Source organism: Rana temporaria, chromosome 3 (genome assembly GCF_905171775.1).
Source record: "Rana temporaria chromosome 3, aRanTem1.1, whole genome shotgun sequence".
NCBI lineage: Eukaryota > Metazoa > Chordata > Amphibia > Anura > Ranidae > Rana > Rana temporaria.
The window spans coordinates 329,898,731-329,917,925 of NC_053491.1; the positions used below are offsets into that span (position 1 = coordinate 329,898,731).

At 42.6% G+C, this 19,195-nt stretch overlaps 1 protein-coding gene across 2 annotated transcripts in view; it reads right to left on the minus strand.

Annotated features, from left to right (window-relative positions):
- Positions 1 to 19,195, minus strand: part of FLT4 (fms related receptor tyrosine kinase 4) — a 340,007-nt gene that overhangs the window by 166,703 nt on the left and 154,109 nt on the right. For both annotated transcript variants that reach the window (XM_040345001.1, XM_040345000.1), the window contains exon 2: positions 10,273 to 10,369. In XM_040345001.1, coding sequence (XP_040200935.1) covers positions 10,273 to 10,369 — 97 coding nt within the window. The remainder of the gene's footprint in view (positions 1 to 10,272; positions 10,370 to 19,195) is intronic.

The window sequence follows — 19,195 nt, forward strand, 5'->3', positions numbered from 1 at the left end:
ATGACAATGACCCGAAGCACACAGCCAGGATAACCAAGAAGTGGCTCTGTAAGAAGCATATCAAGGTTCTGGCGTGGCCTAGCCAGTCTCCAGACCTAAACCCAATAGAGAATCTTTGGAGGGAGCTCAAACTCCGTGTTTCTCTGCGACAGCCCAGAAACCTGACTGATCTAGAGAAGATCTGTGTGGAGGAGTGGGCCAAAATCCCTCCTCCAGTGTGTGCAAACCTGGTGAAAAACTACAAGAAACGTTTGACCTCTGTAATTGCAAACAAAGGCTACTGTACCAAATATTAACATTGATTTTCTCAGGTGTTCAAATACTTATTTGCAGCTGTATCATACAAATAAATAGTTAAAAAAATCATACATTGTGATTTCTGGATTTTTTTTTTGATTATGTCTCTCACAGTGGACATGCACCTACGATAACAATTTCAGACCCCTCCATTATTTCCAAGTGAGAGAACTTGCAAAATAGCAGGGTGTTCAAATACTTATTTTCATCACTGTATATGTTTCCACCTTTTGCAACATGCACAACTACCAAGAGCAGTTTTTTTTTTAGATTCTTGGCTGCTAAACTGTGTGGCTTCTATGGTAAAAAATGTTAGAAAGAAAAATAAACTTATCCAAATCTTTCCCAGAAGCAGTTGACTTTTAAAATAGTAATGATTAAATCAATGTCAACACAGCACAATGGAGAAAATGCTTTTGTTTCTTTCATTCATGCAAGTCAAGCAAAGTTTTGGGTAACATACTGTTTAAATAAAAAAATAAAAAGTTTGAAGCATTTTAAGTAAACCTGTACATTGTCCATGCTTACCTTAAAGCAGGGTTCCAACCACAATTAGCATTTTTTAAATGTATGTCCTTTCATCCTGTGTTTTTATAATATAAATCCGGTCACTTACTATTTTACAATCCGCCGCCGCTCCGCATAGTTATTCAAAAAAGATAGGGCTAGATTCACGTAGAGCCGCGTATCTTTTGGCCAGCGTGGCGCATCCCATTTGCACTACGCCGACGTAACATAGTGAGGCAAGGCCAGTATTCACAAAGCACTTGCTCCCTAAGTTACGTCGGCGTAGCGAAAATGGGCTGGCGTAAGCCCGCCTAATTCAAATTAGGCAGGTAGTGGGCGTGTTACATGTAAAGTAACCGTGACCCCATGCAAATGAATGGCCGTTGGTACGGCGCATGCGCGCACATGCTCAGAATCACGTCGCAAATACTCCCTACGATACGAGGGCTCAATGTGTATGACGTGAACCTAACTTACGCACAGCCCCATTCACGTACGACTTACGTAAACGACGTAAAACCTGACGGCAGTTCCGAAGTCCATACTTTGCATGGGCTGCGCCACCTAGAGAGGTGTTTTATCTTTACGCCGGCGTATGTCTTACGTAAACGGTGTAGCTTACTGCGACGGGCTTACATACGTTCGCGAATCTGCGTATCTTGCTCATTTACATATTCGACGCGTAAATGAACTTAAATGCCCCTGCAGCCAAGATACGACGGCATAGGAGTCTTACGTCGGTCGTATCTTGACCAAATATAAGCGTATCTGGTTTCCAGAATCCACTTACAGATACGACGGCGCTCATTCGGACTTACGGCGGCGTATCTACTGATATGCTGTCGTAAGTCTCTATGAATCTAGCCCATAGTTTATAAAACTATGTCCACTATGTCATTTTGCTTGTGGGCATTGTGAAGCCCACAAGTACTTACTTCCTGGAAGTCTTGGATGGGGAGTGATAATTGGGTAGCGCACTGCATCCTGGGAAATGATGAAATGATGACACACTTTCCCAGGAGCATTAGAGGGAGATGATGTCAGGATCCTAGGTGATTCCAAAGGCAGATTTCGTGGGACTGCATAGCAACAGGCATTTCCAGATGAGTAAAACATTTTTTTTTCTTTTTTTCTTTTTTAGGTCTAATGAGCACAATAATGAAAAAAACATTTTGGGATGGAAACTCCATTTTAATAGTGTCTTCATCAGCTTTGCATATTTACCTTCCCTTTGTTTCTTCTCCAGTCTGTTTGACTAATGGGGACAAATAGACTGAACAAAAAGACTTGCAAGTATTGGGAATCATGTACTTAATTTTCCACCACAGGACACTGCCTGGCTGCTAACCAAGTTGTAGACAAGTAGAGGTCCACACAAGAGTTGCTCCTGCTACTGGTGGAGTGTCACATGGGTTTCCCTTTATAAGGTGGGTAGAGCTTGGTCTTAAAGCTCTTCTAGCCGGGAGACAGAGAGAAAATGAAGGCTTGCTGGGGGGCGTCCACGCTCCCCCCTTGGGGAAAGATCCCAAATATGGAGCTTGCAATATGAGAATGAGAAATGTGGATGTAAAGACAGAGAAGTTGGGGCAGTGGCCTGCAAGAGACATGGAGATCTTAGTGTGCCCCCTTTGTTCTCTGTGAGCAGGGACACTCTCTGGGACCCTCCTTTAACACACAGGAGGCCAGACCCCAAAAAGCCTGAAAACTTGCCCAATGAAGGTGGTGAAACATTAACTTCTTCTCCCTGACTTGGGCAGTCAAACTAGTTAACTCACAAACCTGCCAACCTGCCTACAACTGTGTGAAGGTGCAAACATCTCTTGCTGAAAGCCACAAGCTATACAAATGCCTATAGGCCTTAACCTTAAACCAATATTTGGAGAATACTAACACTATTATTTGGACTGTTCTGTTCTAATTGCCGATTTAAGCAAGTAAACGTGTTTCAGTGCAGCTATATATCTCTGGTAAATATCTAATGAAGAGGAGTGTCTATTACTGGCAAATGTGGTGACTTTTGTGTTTTACTAGTGCAAACCTGGTTGGCTCAGGAGTTGGTGGTAAAGGGGGAAAAGAAGTCTCCCACCTGATGGTGAGAGAGAATCTGAGGGTGCAGCATGTATCAGGTGGCCCAAACCCCACATCGCATGGGCCCCTGGTGGTCGGCTAGATTACTAAAGTCTCCCTCTGAACTACGTATCAAACATGGGCCGATGTTTGTGAGTACTCCAGGTGGGAAGGGGTTAATTGTGATAACTGTTAGGTTACCGGGAAGATGGGAAGAAGAGGCCTAAGGCCACCATCTTTATGCTGAGTTGGTGGCCCCGCTGTGAGTGTCAGCCAAGTGAAAAGTAGCTGGGTACCTCCCACACAGTAATGTTATGACTTGACCCATTATTAACTCTCCTCATTACTGGCTGCCGACTGACAAGGTTGGAGAAGAATGAGGGTAAGGTAAGTATCTTCAGCTGTGGTACCTTGGGGTAGCAAGCTTCCAGAATGTACAGTATATAGTAAAACCTAGAATAGTTTGACAGATTAAAGTATATCTAAAACAAAAACTTAATTTTTTCATTTGCATTGACTTTGGTGGCCAGGGCAATTATAGAGAGCAAATCCCCCTGATGAGACAGCAACAAAGACCTTCAAAAAACAAATCAGCACCTCCAAGGGGAACGCTCCTGTGGGGCCATATATTGTATAAAAAAAGTTCCACAACATTGCCCCCATTTGCACGTTGCTCCCAATGAAGTGGCTGCAGTTGCAATACACCAATATTTCTGCTTTTTACGGGATTAGTATTTTTGGGTATTTCATTGCTTTTTTTTATTTGCCTTTTTGATTTTGGATTGTTTGCATATATGTTTCTTTCACATTTTTAAACTGGAGTTAATTCTATTTGGTTTATTGGGTTGGGGATGATATGGCTCCCCAAATCATCACAGACTGTGGAAAATGTTGCATTTCATTTGAAAATCAAGGTCCCAGAGTCTGAGGGAAGAGTGGAGAGACACAGAATACAAGTTGCATGAAGTCCAATGTGAAGTTTCCACAGTCAGTGATGATTTGTCATCTGCTGGTGTTGGTCCACTGTGTTTTATCAAGTTCAAAGTCAGCACAGCCCTCTACCAGGAAATTCTGGAGCACTTCAAGCTTCCCTCTGCTGTCCAGCTTTATGGAGATGCTGAATACATTTTCCAGCAGGACTTGGCACCTGCCCACACTGCCAAAAGTACCAATACCCGGATTAATTATTATGGTATCACTGTGCTTGATTGTACAGCAAACTTGCCTGACCTTAACCCCATAGAGAATCTGTGGGGTTGTGTCAAGAGGAAGATGAGAGACACCAGACCCAACAAGGCAGACGAGCTGAAGGCCGCTATCAAAGCAACCTGGGCTTCCATACCACCTCAGCCGTGCCACAGGCTGATCGCCTCCATGCCACGCCGCATTGATACAGTAATTTAAAGGAGCCCTGACCAAGTATTGAGTGCATACTATACTGTTCATGGACATACGTTTTACTAAGCCAACATTTCTGTATTAAAAAATTTTTTTTTATTGGTCTTATGTAATATTCAAATTTTCTCAGATTCTGAATTTTGGGTTTTCACCAGCTGTAAGCCATAATCATGAAAGTTAAAAGAAAGAAATGCTTGAAATATATCACTCTGGGCCAGATCCATGTAGCGGATCGTAATTTTCGGCAGGCGTAGCGTATCGTAGTAACGCTACGCCGCCGCAACTTTAAGAGGCAAGTGCTGTATTCACAAAGCACTTGCCTCTAAAGTTACGGCGGCTTAGCGTAAATCTGCCGGTGTAAGGGCGCGCAATTCAAATGGATGAGATGGGGGCGTGTTTTATGTTAATACGTTTTGACCCGACGTAAATGACGTTTTTTTGAACGGTGCATGCGCCGTCCGTGGGGGTATCCCAGTGCGCATGCTCCAAATTAACCCGCAACACGACAATGCTTTCGACGTGAACGTAATTCTACGCAAAGCCCTATTCGCGAACGACTAAAATTTTCAAAATTCGACGCGGGAACTACGTCCATACTTAACATTGAGTACGCCTCATATAGCAGGGGTAACTATACGCCGAAAAAAGCCTTACGGAAACGACGTAAAAAAATGCGCCGGCCTAGGAGCTGTGGTGGCTCAACGCGATTGGCACTGCGCTGACAAGCCATTCACCTCTGCAGCTAGAGGTTCGGATCCCGGTCTCGGCTTCATGTGAATTGAGTTTGGTGGTCTCAGCCCGGCTCCCGGTGGGTGTGCTATGCAAGGTAAGCCTGTGCTTAGTACGCCCACCCCCCTCCCACAAAAACCACCACACCTACACACGCACTCTAAATTGGGTTAACACACGCACATTGACCACGCGGTCTCTAAAGAGAGGCGAAGGACTAATGGGGCTGGTTGAGCGGGCTAATCCTCTCACTCCCTTATAGGGAGTCCCTCTGCCCCGTTGGGCTTCAAAGCGGAGCAGGTAGGGCGGGCTGTGTGGGAGGACCCCCTCACACACCCGCCATTGCCACCCGGGGCATGGAGAAAGGTGGCAGATTGCCTCTGGGGGAGGCCTGCCTACTCCCAACTCCTGCAGTCCAGCTCCTCTCTCGAGTACACGCACAAAATACACTTATAAAAAAAAAAAAAAAAAAAAAAAAAAAAAAAAATGCGCCGGCCGGACGTACGTTCGTGGATCGCCGTATCTAGCTAATTTGCATACTCGACGTGGAAATCGACGGAAACGCCACCTAGCGGCCAGCGTAAATATGCACCTTAGATCCGACGGCGTACTAAGACGTACGCCAGTCGGATCTAGCACAGCTTCAGGCGTATCTTGCTTTGTGGATACAAAACAAAGATACGCCGGAGCAAACTAGAAGTTACGCGGCATATCAATAGATACGCCAGCGTAACTTCTTTGTGGATCTGGCCCTCTGTGTTTAACGCATCTACAGATTTTGTAAGTTTTTATCATAGGTGTATTGTGAATGATAGAGACAGAATATCAACCAAAAATTCTGAAAAAAAACACACATAAAACAAATGCTGTAAATTAAGTTGTAGTTCAGAGAGTCAAATAAGTATTTGATCCCCAAGCAAAACATGACATAGTACTTTGTGGAGAAACCCTTGATGGTAAGCACAGAGGTAAGATGTTTCTTAGAGTGACCAGATTTAAATGTAATTGCGCTAAACAAAGGCAGACAAGCGTAAACTCCTGTCTGGTTGACAACCATGGCTCCCTCCATAGATACAGTGGAGTAATGATCATATTCACCCAGGGACAGGAAGTGTGTAATTCTTAGGATTACCAGGTGAAAAGGAAAGAAACAAAAGAAAACAAATGCAGCCACCAAATGTAAAGACTAATAAGCTGTGACATTGGGTTTACTGGCAAGTTGTGGAGTATGGTAATAAGATATAACCACATTGACCAATAAAAATTTCATTCTTCTGACTTCTCTTAAAGGCTGGTTTCTGTTTGGTTGATATGAGTTACAGAGTGTCATTGCACTTTGTAGTGATAAGGTCTAAAACCGACACAACACATTAGCAGATGATCGTATTTCATGTAAGGCACTTGCTAAATGATTTCACATATCCCAAGAATCACATGTTGAGGCATTTGTTTATAGATAGATGTAAAAGTAGTACTTGACCTGCCAGTAATATCACTTTAGGGGCTTTTAGAAATCTTTGCCAGGTGTTGAGTTGAAGGAAAAATTTATCAAAAATATCCATTATGTTCAAAATGCTTTGTTTTTTGTGAAATTTGGAACAGGTTAAGGGAGGGGTCAACTTTCAAAAGGCTTGTGTTCCAAAAAAAGAACAGTAAAAAGGTTTAAATGGCATGACTTTCCATATAAGGAAAATATTAGTACAACCGTGTTGATGTAAAGGGATAGAAAGAATAATTGTATCCACATGTATAACGATTGCATCTCTTCATGATCAATTTTCTTTCATTTATATACTGTTGTCTCTTTTAGAGTAGTGCTCAGCACTATTCAGAAAGGTGAGAAGTGGAGGCAAACTTCATGATGTACCAACCATTGTTCTCCTAGTTTGCAATACCCAAATGTTGTTGGGCAGCAGGTTCTACCTTCACTGACTGGCTCTGAGTCATACAGAAGACACCTTACATTTCTTCTCGATGCCACCTGGGCATAAAAGGAAGGGGTGTCTACGATTTGACCCACGTACATATTATAGACGACAAGAAAGATTGAGGGGTAAAAAAAGTCTGTTCTTCACCAGTATCTATCTATCTATCTATCTATCTATCTATCTATCTATCTATCTATCTATCTATCTATCTATCTATCTATCTATCTATCTATCTATCTATCTATCTGTTTATCCACAAATTAGTGACACGGTTAAGGCAAATATGATTGCCTCTCTGCCTCTGGTAGACTGGAGCCCTGTACACATGGGCCAGAATCTCATCAGGAAAAAAACATAATTTTTCCTGGCGAGATTCCTGGCAAGATTCTCTTGGCGGCCAAGTGTACACACACTATTCAAAAGAACCGCCGTTCTTTTGAATGGCACGAATGCGGTGACATCATCGACTATGACGAGCATGCGCTCGTCACATTCTATGCCGTCGCCGCCATCTTGCTTCACCTTACCTATTCCTTGGAAGCTACCGTGCATGCGTCAAAGTCATTTCGAGCATGCACGGGTTTCCATGGAGAGGTAGGTATACACATGCTCTGGTTTCTCTGCAGGAAAACACTGCCGAGAATCTCACAACGAGCAAATAGAGAGCAGGTTCTCTATATTTTTCTTGTCTAGATTCTGGGCAGTTATCTTGACGAGAAACCTCTTGACGCACGGTTTACTCAGCAAGAAAGCTCTGCCAGCAGTTTTCTTGCTGTTTCTTGCCGAGAAAACCGTGCATGTGTACAAGGCTTGAGCCACAAGTTAACAACGTATTTGCGACCCCTATGACTGTAAACCTGGAAAGTCAACTGCGAAAAAATTGCAAAGGTCTGAGAAAGATTTATCACTGTAGATTACTACTCTTCACAATAGTGTCCAAGGTCGGTCCCCATACACACCTTTCATCTCAATGTTTGTGGGTGACCAACCGCCCTTGACATTGATGTAAGGCAGAGCTTGCACTCCAAAAATATGTAATGGCACTCTTTTACCTCATCAGAAAGCAAAAAATTTGGCAACATTTTGGCAAAAAATTTGGCAACATTTTGGCAAAAAAATTGGCAACATTTCAAAGGCATTGCCCTACAATATTTTGGAGTGCTGGCTTTTCTTGCAGAAATTTCACTTTTAACAGGTGTATAATTAAAAAACATATATAACCAAGTCTTTTTTTTGGTTATACTTCTTCTTTATGGTCACAAAAGTACAACTTACTCTTGTACTCCTGTGACCCAGAGTCAGTTGATAGCAGGCTTTATCCGCTATCAATTGACAAAGTATACCAGCGCCAGGTTTGGGAAGGATCGTGACAATATTTTAGGACCCACCTGTCTGCCTGATTGACAGCTGGCACCACCTTTCACTGTGCAGCCTTGAGCTGGACCCAGCTGTGGCTGCCTCCTTCCCAGCCTGGAGGAACAGAACACAGCATTGACTGACAGTCACTGTTCTTCACTCCATGTAGACCAAGAGCTGACTGATCAGCAGTCTTGGCGTGGGACAGCTGCAGTGTCACAATGATGCTGCAGCATGGAGGTAAGTATGTAGGTTTTTTTTTGTCATCCCAGAATTCTCCCCTAAAAAGTACCCGTATTAGGTTTCATTCTGTCCTAGTGCTATTTTAAAGAAGCTGAGGGAGAAATTTATGACTCAAGCTGTAACCTTGCAGTAAATCAGTTGCACATATAGGAGGGGATTTACTAAAACTGGTGCACTCAGAATCCGGTGCAGCTGTATATGGTAGCCAATCTAATTTTAGCTTGTTTAATTAAGCTTTTTACAATAAAACCTGGATGCAGAGTTGCACACTCTAGTTTTAGTGAATAACCCCCATATTCTCTCTGCTTCTGCTTACCATTGCCCTGCTGTCAGGGATGGACTGGCCATTGGGACTACAGGGAGTTTCCCTGTGGGCCGATGGCTCAGTGGGCCGGCTTCAGTGACAGCGGCCTGGGAGTTTCTCACTTCTGCCTAATCTTGTCCCATAAGGGGGGGGGGGGGCACCAAACTGATTCTTTGCCCTGGGAGAAATAATGTCTAGCTTCCCCACTGGTACTGCCTATAAGAGTACCAGTACCAGCTGTTCTACTCTAATAAAGTAAAATGGCTAGTGAAGGGGGAGAGGGGGCTTGGGTGGCTGGGAGGGGTGTGGGAGTTGTCCGGCCGCTGTGGGAGAGACCTGTCAAAGTGGGCCAGTCTGGATGAAGTCTAGGGCCAAATTTTTGTCCCAGTCCAGCCCTGCCTGCTGTATGATAGAATTTATTTATACCAGGTAGTTATATAGCAGCATCAATTACTGCAGCACTTTACACATATATATTGCACATTCACATCATTCCCTCAAGGAGCTTATAATATAAGGTCCCTAACTCACATTCATACTAGAGCCAATTTAGACAGGAGCCATTTAATCTATCAGCGTGTCTTTGGAGTGTGGGAGGAAACCGGAGTACACCCACGCAGGCAGAGGGAGAACATGCAAACTTCAGGCAGGTAGCGTTGTGGTTGGGATTCAAACCCACATCCTAGTACTGCTAAATAGAAGTGCTAACCACTTAGCCACTGTGCTGTCTTTAATGTATAAATGTCTTCCAATTAAGGTGGTAAAAGTTTGTTCTCGCACAGATGCCCTTTTGCTAGCTTTGTCCACCACAGTTTTTTTTTAGCATGTACACTATTCAAATATCATCAGCAACCAGGGGCGGACTGACCATTGAGTCACTCGGGCACTGCCCGAGGGCCCCATACCACTAGGGGGCCCCATCAGGGTTGCCAGGCTCAGTAAAACCAGGGACAGTATGTAAAAATCTGTGTTTTTTTATAATCTGTCCCTGATATGTCTGAAACTGACATGCTTTTGATGTGAAAATCCAGAGATTTTAGCTGCACTGCCTCCTGGCGTGGTGTCCATCTGTAAGCCCGGGGGCCCCAAAATCTTCTATTGCCTGAGGGCCCCATGAGTTGTCAGTCCGCCCCTGTCAGCAACTAAAAAGATTAGTCCATGTTACCTGTATCATCCAATTCACAGCTTTCATTTCCTTGACCTAATGCAATATAATATTGCAACAAGGATTGTTTATCCAAGTAAAAAATCTGATTGTCTTTCCCTGGACCAACTGTAGGTATAGGATTCTGTATATGGAAGCTTTCTATTTCTTTATTCTGTTTATTTATTTATTTTTCTATTGGATGAACTTGATGGACTTGTGTCTTTTTTTAACCTAAAGTATGTAACAATGGTGGAATGAAAGAAAGAATCTGTATATTCCCATCCATACTGTCTTACCTGCAGGTGATACTTAATGTGTCATTCACGTTGATCACAATTTCGTCAGTTGCGATGTCAAGAACAGGCGGGGTCGAAAAATATCCACTTACCAGATCTGAGAAGAAGCATAAAAAGAAAACATAATAGTCAAACAAACATATCTCTCAAATTAAGCTTTAATGTTTCAAATGATATCTGCTAATTGAGCGGCTACGTCCTCACCAGTAAAACTGCTCGCCAACTCCCATCTGTGTCAACATCTTTAAGAAAGTTACACAAAGTTTTATTCTTATTTAGGCAGCAATTCTGAGGAATGTTTCACGTCAAAAATACCACTGTGTCACAGGCTCTGAACGCTGCAATTAATGTAGTCTGATTCTAATGACTCTTGTTGGAAAGCCTAATAGACATTGTCTGTTGGAGGGAGGAGAGAATTATTCCATCCATTACATGTGATTGCTCTGTGCAAGAGTAATTTTCTTGTCTACCAAATCAAGGCACCCAGACTGTGTTTTTATTTCTTTTCCCAGGCTCTTCTGTGTCATTTTGTGTGATTTTGGTTAAATGGACCAGAGAGAAACTTTCAACACCAACACCAGTTGTATCCAGTGATGGAAAACAGAAGTGTAAAGTAGATTAATGATGTACTTGCAGCCCTATGCAATAGACCTGCTGTATTAAAGTGGACCTGTCTCCCATCCATTATTAAAATGTACACTCCCTTAACAGAAAACTTGGCAATGTGTATTGAGTCTGCATACCTTACTTGCCCTGGATTTTTGTTTTTTTAATCAGTTAGCCTGTGTTCACATCCTTAAGTCCATTCAGTGTCCATGTCAGTCTGAAGGCATTTTGCAGTTTAATTGTAGCAGGGGCAGTTTGACCATACATTCACACCTATCAGCTTTTTTCTGCATTTTCTGTTTTGCAAAAATGCACTACAGTCCATTTAACATGGTCTCCCATGGTACACGGTGCATTTTTGGGAAGAGTCGGGGACTTTTTTTTTCCGCAGCAGATTGCGTTTTGCATGTAACAGCATTCAATGGAATCGGACCATAAATGCAATTGTTTTTTCCCCTTTAAAAACATTATGTATAGTTGGTTGCTAAGGAGTCGGCCAGGAAGCCAGCCACCGTATCCTTAACAACCGATGACCGATGGCTTTCCTAAATCCTGATCTGCTGGACTGCATGCCCGGATAAGGGTCTGGTATGGATTTGGGGGGTACCCCACACCATTTTTTTAAATTTTGGCATGGGGGTCCCCTCCTAATCTATACCAGATACTAAGGGCCTGGTATGGATTAGGGTTGACCCCACACAGCTTTTTCCACAAATATTTTAGCCGGAAATGCTTTTTCTTACATTCAGCTGTCAGTGCTGATGACTCATCAGTTGTTAAAGATGCAGTGGCTGGCTTCCCAACCCTCTCCTTAGCAACAAGCTATATACAATGTTTTAAAAGGGGGAAAAAAAAAAAACGCAAAATGCATGAAAAATGCATCAAAAACACAAGTTTAAAATCGCAAAACGCACTGCAAAACATGCCTGAAAAACACATCAACCGCAACTGCATAGATGTGAACCTAGGTGTTTAATGCAGCTTTTGGGTCGGTACAAGGCAAGGCTATGCCCATTAACCTCCCTGGCGGTATGATTATTTCAGATTTTAAGTGCTGAAAGCGGTACCATTATTTGCAAGGAAATTTGGCGTTTAATACTGTAGGTCTGTAATTCTTAGGAATAACTCACTTAAATCTGACCAAACAAGATAATTTATTATCGCTGTTTTCTAGCTGCTCTAAAACCGTTTTTGACATAAAGGGACACTTTTGGTTGCTATGGACAATCTAATCTACAGTTTGCAGGCAGAAAGAACAGTTTTTATTGTACAAAAGTACATGTAGGGCACTGGGCAGACCACTAGGGACAAGGAGGGTGTGTATTTTTTACATACAGTACTGTAATCTATAAGATTACAGTATACTGTATGTATTGCAGGGCTCAAGTCCTGCGGGAACGCGTGGGAACGGAGTTCCTGCATTTTTTTCACAGCAGGAACTCAGTTCCCTTTGCAGGACTAGAGCAGCCGAGCCGCCCGAGCCAATCCTTCACTAAGCGACGATGCCCAGCTCGAGTCACTGTCAGGGGCAGGCGAACCTTAGTAATCCTTTCTGTTACTGGCAGCTTCCTGTGTATGGATTAATCGGGTAGTGTGCTGGTATTCCGTCACTTCCTCGATGCCGCAATGTCTCCTGGGAGCTTTTGTCATAGTTCCCAGGAGACATTGCGGAGGTCTGCTGCAGGTTATCGCGGGATTTAGAAAGAACTTGCTTCTTTCTAAATCCCGTGATAACTCGCGGCAGACCTCCGCAATGTCTCCTGGGAACAATGACAAAAGCTCCCAGGAGACATTGCGGCATCGAGGAAGTGACTGAATACCCACACACTACCTGATGAATCCATATACAGGAAGAGGCCAGTAACAAAGGATTACTAAGGTACAGTGGATCGAAAAAACAAACAAAACAGCGGTTTAGTAATTATGCATATGAGCGTATCATTTTTTTTTTTTTGGTGGGGGAGTGGATCTTTTTCCCCAGGACTTGACCCCTGATGTAATGTGTTTGTTTACTTTTTTGAATTTGGCGCCGTTCTCCGCCCCCGTGCGTCGTAACATCGCAGGGAACGGAGATCGGCGGCACACAGGCACTGTGAATTGAGCGAGGAGGACAACGCGCGCTCACACAGCGCGGAAGCGTTGCAGGATCCAGGGACAAGGTAAGTAAACACTGCCTGTGGATGCTGCGAGGCGAGCCCGAGTCTGACTCGGGGGTTACCGATCGCAGCACAAAAATTTAACCCCGAGTCAGACTCGGGAATACCGCCCAGAGGGTTAAAGGCTGAAGACAGGGTGCTTGGGAGATGCTTAGGGGTGCCTTCAAAACAGAACTGTGTCCAGGCTATGGACATACAAATATTTACATAATTTTTACAAATTCTTACCAAGCAGCCATTGGCTCCAACGGCTGTCAATCAAATTCAATGATGCGGTGGCTGGGGGGGTTGGGCAGAGTCCGTCATTTGTGTCTGTGGACGTAAATGCTGGACTCGGGAGCGTGCCCGCAAGGTGACCCCCTCGGGAGAGCGCTTCTCCAAGGGGGTTATCTAATGCGGGGAGGAGCCGCAAGAGCCACTGAGGGACCCCAGAAATGGAGGCCACTCTGTGCAAAACGAGCTGCACAGTGGAGGACAGTATGACATGTTTGTTATTTAATAAAAAAAATAAAAGGATCCTTTACAACCACTTTAAACAAAAAATAGATGCAATTCTAACTAGAAAATACTTTTCTTTCTAAAGTAATTGCCAGATGTTTTTTTTTTTTATTTAATAAAATACAGTGTTCACCTTTTTTTAATACTTTTTTTTTTGCATTTCAGTTCTGCTGATCTGCCTATCCAGTACTGACTTCATGTAATTGAATCAGAAACGCTTCTTAATGATGACAACAGTGAAACATGACTGTGCAATATGTGTCATCGTGTTCGCTTATAATCTCCTTTGGAAACACATGTAATGGGGTGATAACTCATAAATAGCAACCAGAGACACAGCATTCTCATCCCATAACAAGACATGCCTTCATGGACACTTAATAATTTTTTAATGGAAACGATAGATTAAAAAATAGAGAAATGTCATTTAAAATTCTATAATAACATGTCAAAGATGGTACAAGATTTTTTTTTTTTTTTTACTGGGTTTACATATACTTTAACTAAATGAATTTAAGTAATGCTTATTGGGGTAGATTCAGGTAGATTGGCGTAAATTTCTGCGGGCGTAGCGTATCTCAGATACGCTACGCCGCCGTAACTTAGTGAGGCAGGTTCTGTATTCACCAAGAACCTGCGCCCTAAGTTACGGCGGCGTAGCGTAAATCTGCCGGCGTAAGCGCGCCTAATTCAAATTGTAAAGAGGTGGGCGTGTTTTATGTAAATAAAACATGACCCCACGTAAATGACGTTTTTGACTAACGGCGCATTCGCCGTCCGTGAATGTAACCCAGTGCGCATGCTCCAAATTAACCCGCAAAAAGCCAATGCTTTTGACGTGAATGTAATTTACGCTAAGCCCTATTCGCGAACGACTTACGCAAACAACGTAATCAACGGAAAATTCGACGCTGGCCCGACGTCCATACTTAAAGCGGAACTCGCGCTGATTGGAACCCTCCCCCCCTCCGGTGTCACATTTGACACCTTTCAGGGGGGAGGGGGGTGCAGATACCTGTCTAAAGACAGGTATTTGCACCCACTTCCGGCCCAGCATTCACGGGCAAAAGGCGGGCATTGCATCACATCCCGTCACCCCCCCGTTGTGTGCTGGGAACACTCGGCTCCCAGCACACAACGGGAGCCAAATGGCGAGGGTGAGGGACTCGCGCATGCGCCGTAGGGAACCAGGCAGTAAAGCCGGAGCGCTTCACTTCCTGGTTCCCTCACAGTGGATGGCAGGGGGGGCAGCAGAGTGACGAGCGATCGCTCGTCCTCAGCTGCGGACGGTGCTGGACTCCAGGACAGGTAAGTGTCCTAATATTAAAAGTCAGCAGCTGCAGTATTTGTAGCTGCTGGCTTTTAATATTTTTTTTTGGCCGGACATCCTCTTTAACATAGGATACTCCTCATATAGCAGGGGTAACTTTACGCCGGAAATAGCCGAATGTAAACGACGTAAAAAAATGCGCCGGGCGGACGTACGTTTCCGAATCGGCGTATCTACCTATTTTGCATATTCCTCGCGTAAATCAACGGAAGCGCCACCTAGCGGCCAGGGAAAATATGCAACTAAGATACGACGGCGTAAGAGACTTACGCCAGTCGGATCTTAGCCAAATTCCGGCGTATCTTGTTTTCTGAATACAGAAAAAAGATACGCCGGAGCATCTTAGAAGTTACGCGGCGTAAGATACACCAGTGTAACTTCTTTATGAATCTACCCCATTGTATCTAGTCCCTGGTAAATCATATTTGTCAGAAAGGGTAAAGTAAAACTTTAACTGCCTCACCAGTAAAAATAATTGGATGACAATATCTAGCTTGCCAGTATTTTGGATTTATGACTAGTAAATGCTGAAATGGAAAAAAAAAATCCACCTATGCTCAGATAGATTTACAATCGAGTTGCCAACAGGGCGGCGATAAAAGCCAAAAAGCCTCTCACCTGTGAAATATGTGGCATTAACATGAGTCAGGCAATAGACTAGAAGGATGGATGTTTTCCAGACTTACAAAGAGTGCCAACCAATACAGAGCAGATTTATTAAGTCAAGCATGGGAATACGTGGTTTGGCAGGTATGGTTTAATGAAAAGGCTCTATTTAGTAGCTCTGCCACACACCGCTTCAGAAATTAGTTTAGGTTAGGTTTAATATCTATTAAAGCCAGCTGCTCTCTGGGCTGCCTCTTGCCAATCTCCATGCACATAATGTAATTCTTGCCTTATATACATTTTAAGAAGGGAATGTTAAATACACCTCATTCCTGTTAGAAAAATTCTGACACTTGTGAAATTAAAGAACTTGTCACTGACCGGTTAATGGTGGCTTGGAATATTAGAGCCAAGAATGACGACATCTTGCTATAGCTGTATATAAAAAAAAATCTCCTAATTACTAGTTCAGATTACATGCAAATTGCCTGGCAATGACAGCTAGCAAGCTAATGGAGATTAATGAGGTTTCGCGTACTGGTCCATCCACCATCATAAGGCTTTATGTGATTTCAACACAAAGATCCAAAATGAGAATTAAAAGGTGAACGGAGGGGGACTAATGGGGACAAAGGAAAAAGAATGGGACTTTAACACTAGGGGCAGAACGACTCAATCAATAAGATATAATAAACTGTTTAATAATGACATATATGGATAGATAGCATTGTAGGTAGACATAGTAAATCAGTAATTATGTTAAAATGCATAATAGAAACAAGATCGATCAGTCATAACCAATTCTAAAAACATGATGAACAATGTAACACATGATAAACGATGCAACCAGCAAAATTGCATGATAGGTATACATGGTAGATCAATAAATATGTTAAAGTGCATGATAGAAACATGACTGATCGATCCTGAAATGTTATAATAATAACATGGTAGACAATATAACACATAATAAACACTGTAACCGGCAACATATATGGATAGATTGCATTGTAGGTAGACATGATAAATCAGTGATTGTGTTAAAATGCATAATAGAAACATGATCAATCAGTCATAACAAATTATAATAGTAACATGCAGAGCTTTTTTTCTCAGAAAATAGGTGCAGGAACTCAACCACGACCCGTTCAGATTTCACAAACAGTAGAAGGGTCTTAAAGGGGCATTAAATACCAGAATTGCATTACATACAGAGTTCAGAGTTCCGGGGGTTACAAAGCTGTCACTTGTAAACACAGAAACCAGACTTCTGTGTTTACAAGTGATTGTGGTGAGCAGGCACCAAAGGGTCTGAGCCAGAGGTGGTGGAACTGAGTTCCCCCAAGTTCCCCCTGAAAAAAGCCCTGGTAACATGATAGACAATGTAACACATGATAAACGATGCAATCAGCAAAATTGCATGATAGGTATACATGGTAGATCAATAAATATGTTAAAGTGCATGAAAGAAACATGACTGATCGATCCTGAAATGTTCTAATAATAGCATTGTAGACAATGTAACACATAATAAACACTGTAACCAGCAGTATATCCAAAATGGTATAAAATCATAATATATAATACATAAAAATACATGATTCGAACATTCAAACGCCCATGGTGGAAAACATGATTAATGTGACGTGACATCTATGGGGTAGGCTTGAGGGGGTTTCGTGGACACTTTACACTCATCAGGAGCAAATAGGGGCTAAGGATACCTAAAGTAAAGAATAGATAATAGTACATTACTAATGTGACATGACATCTATGGGGTAGGCTCAACCGGTTTGGTGGACACTTTCCACTCATCAGGAGCAAATAGAGGCTAAGGATACCTAAGGTAAAGAATAGATAATAGTACATTACTAGTCAATGATAATTAACTAGAAAGGGAAGAGGGGGAACACAACTCGGTGGTCGTAGATAAAACATTTTTATGTATTATATATTATGATTTTATACCATTTTGGATATACTGCAGGTTACAGTGTTTATTATGTGTTACATTGTCTACCATGTTATTATTGTAACATTTCAGGATCGATCAGTCATGTTTCTATCATGCACTTTAACATGTTTATTGATCTACCATGTATACCTATCATGCAATTTTGCTGATTGCATCGTTTATCATGTGTTACATTGTTCATCATGTTACTATTAGAATTGGTTATGACTGATCGATCTTGTTTCTATTATGCATTTTAACATAATTGCTGATTTACTATGTCTACCTACAATGCTATCTATCCATATATGTCATTAATAAACAGTTTATTATATCTTATTGATTGAGTCGTTCTGCCCCTAGTGTTATGTTTCATTTAAAGTCCCATTCTTTTTCCTTTGTCCCCATTAGTCCCCCTCTGTTCACACTACCAGGGATGGAGACTTGTGTGCCGGATGGCCACAGTCTCATTTAAAGTCCCACCAACCAGATTTTGGATTTAGTAATCTAAAATCTCCCATTTTCGAGAATTGAAAGGTAGCCATAGGCATGAAATAATTAGTGCTTCATCTGACCTGTTTTGGTCACATTAGTGCTTGATCTTAAAGTGGTTTTAAACCTAACATTTTATATATTGCAGTTAACCAATTATTACATGTGGTGGCTGCATTAGTTTTATTTTTTTAGACTTTTCCCCTCTGCTTTCACCTGGTGATCTGGCCAATAATATGCTTCTTACTTTTGAGTACCCCCACTCTGGATGAAGGGACACAGAGGCACAGCAAATAGCAGCATTGTAAGACTGGGGGGGGGGGGGTATGTTCAATGTAGTAGCAGATTTAAATACACTAACAAATTGAAGCCAAACTTCAGATCATGCTTGATAATCAGTTACAGCAAACAGTCTTTTTCCTTTTCGGATAAAAGTTTTACATAAATAAATAAAAGCTGATCATGGTAAACATCCCTGCCATTGTTAAATGGTTTGTCTCATCTCTGTAAACTGATACAGAGAACGGACTTACTGGCTGGATCATCAGATGAAAATAGAAGAAAGAAAGCCTGAAAAAGAAAATTAATGCAGCCATCACATCTAATAACTGGTGAACTGCATTCAAAAATATTTGTTTGCTTTTGGGTTTAATACTGCTTTCATTTTTGTAGGCACCATCAGATATAACATATCATCAGTTTACAGATCCTTTCTGAATGAACACAGTGAGTGATCAGTACCATGTGTTTGAGCTTTGAAGTGCACACCCAAATGCAATAGACTGCGCTAAGTATGTCCACTGAGTGTATTTTCCAAGCATCACGTGACTCTAGTATTTTTTAGGGGGTGGCAAACAAACCACCCGACCCCCCCCCCCCACCATTCGGTCGGTAATCCCCCCCCGTCCTTCTGTCGATCGGCGAACAAACCCCCCGGTCACTTACCTTTCCATCCACCGACCCCACACTTACCCCATCCAGGCTTCCCCCTGCGATTCCTCCTCAGCGCCTTTCCCCCCGCTTCTGCTCCCAGCCAATACAGTGGCTTTTCCTCTCAGCCAATCGGGTCTTAGAACCTGCTTCCTGGTTGGCTGGGAGGAGAAGCAGGAAGACAAAAGCGAATATTAATTCGCTATTGTAACACAACTGGGTGGGCTTGGGACGCAGTACTCTGTGCCCCGAGTCCACCCTTTTTGATGCCAATTAGAGCCTCAGGCTTTATTCACGTGCTTTGAGAAAAGAAAAAAAACATTGAAATCCATGAATTTGGCACCCTGCATG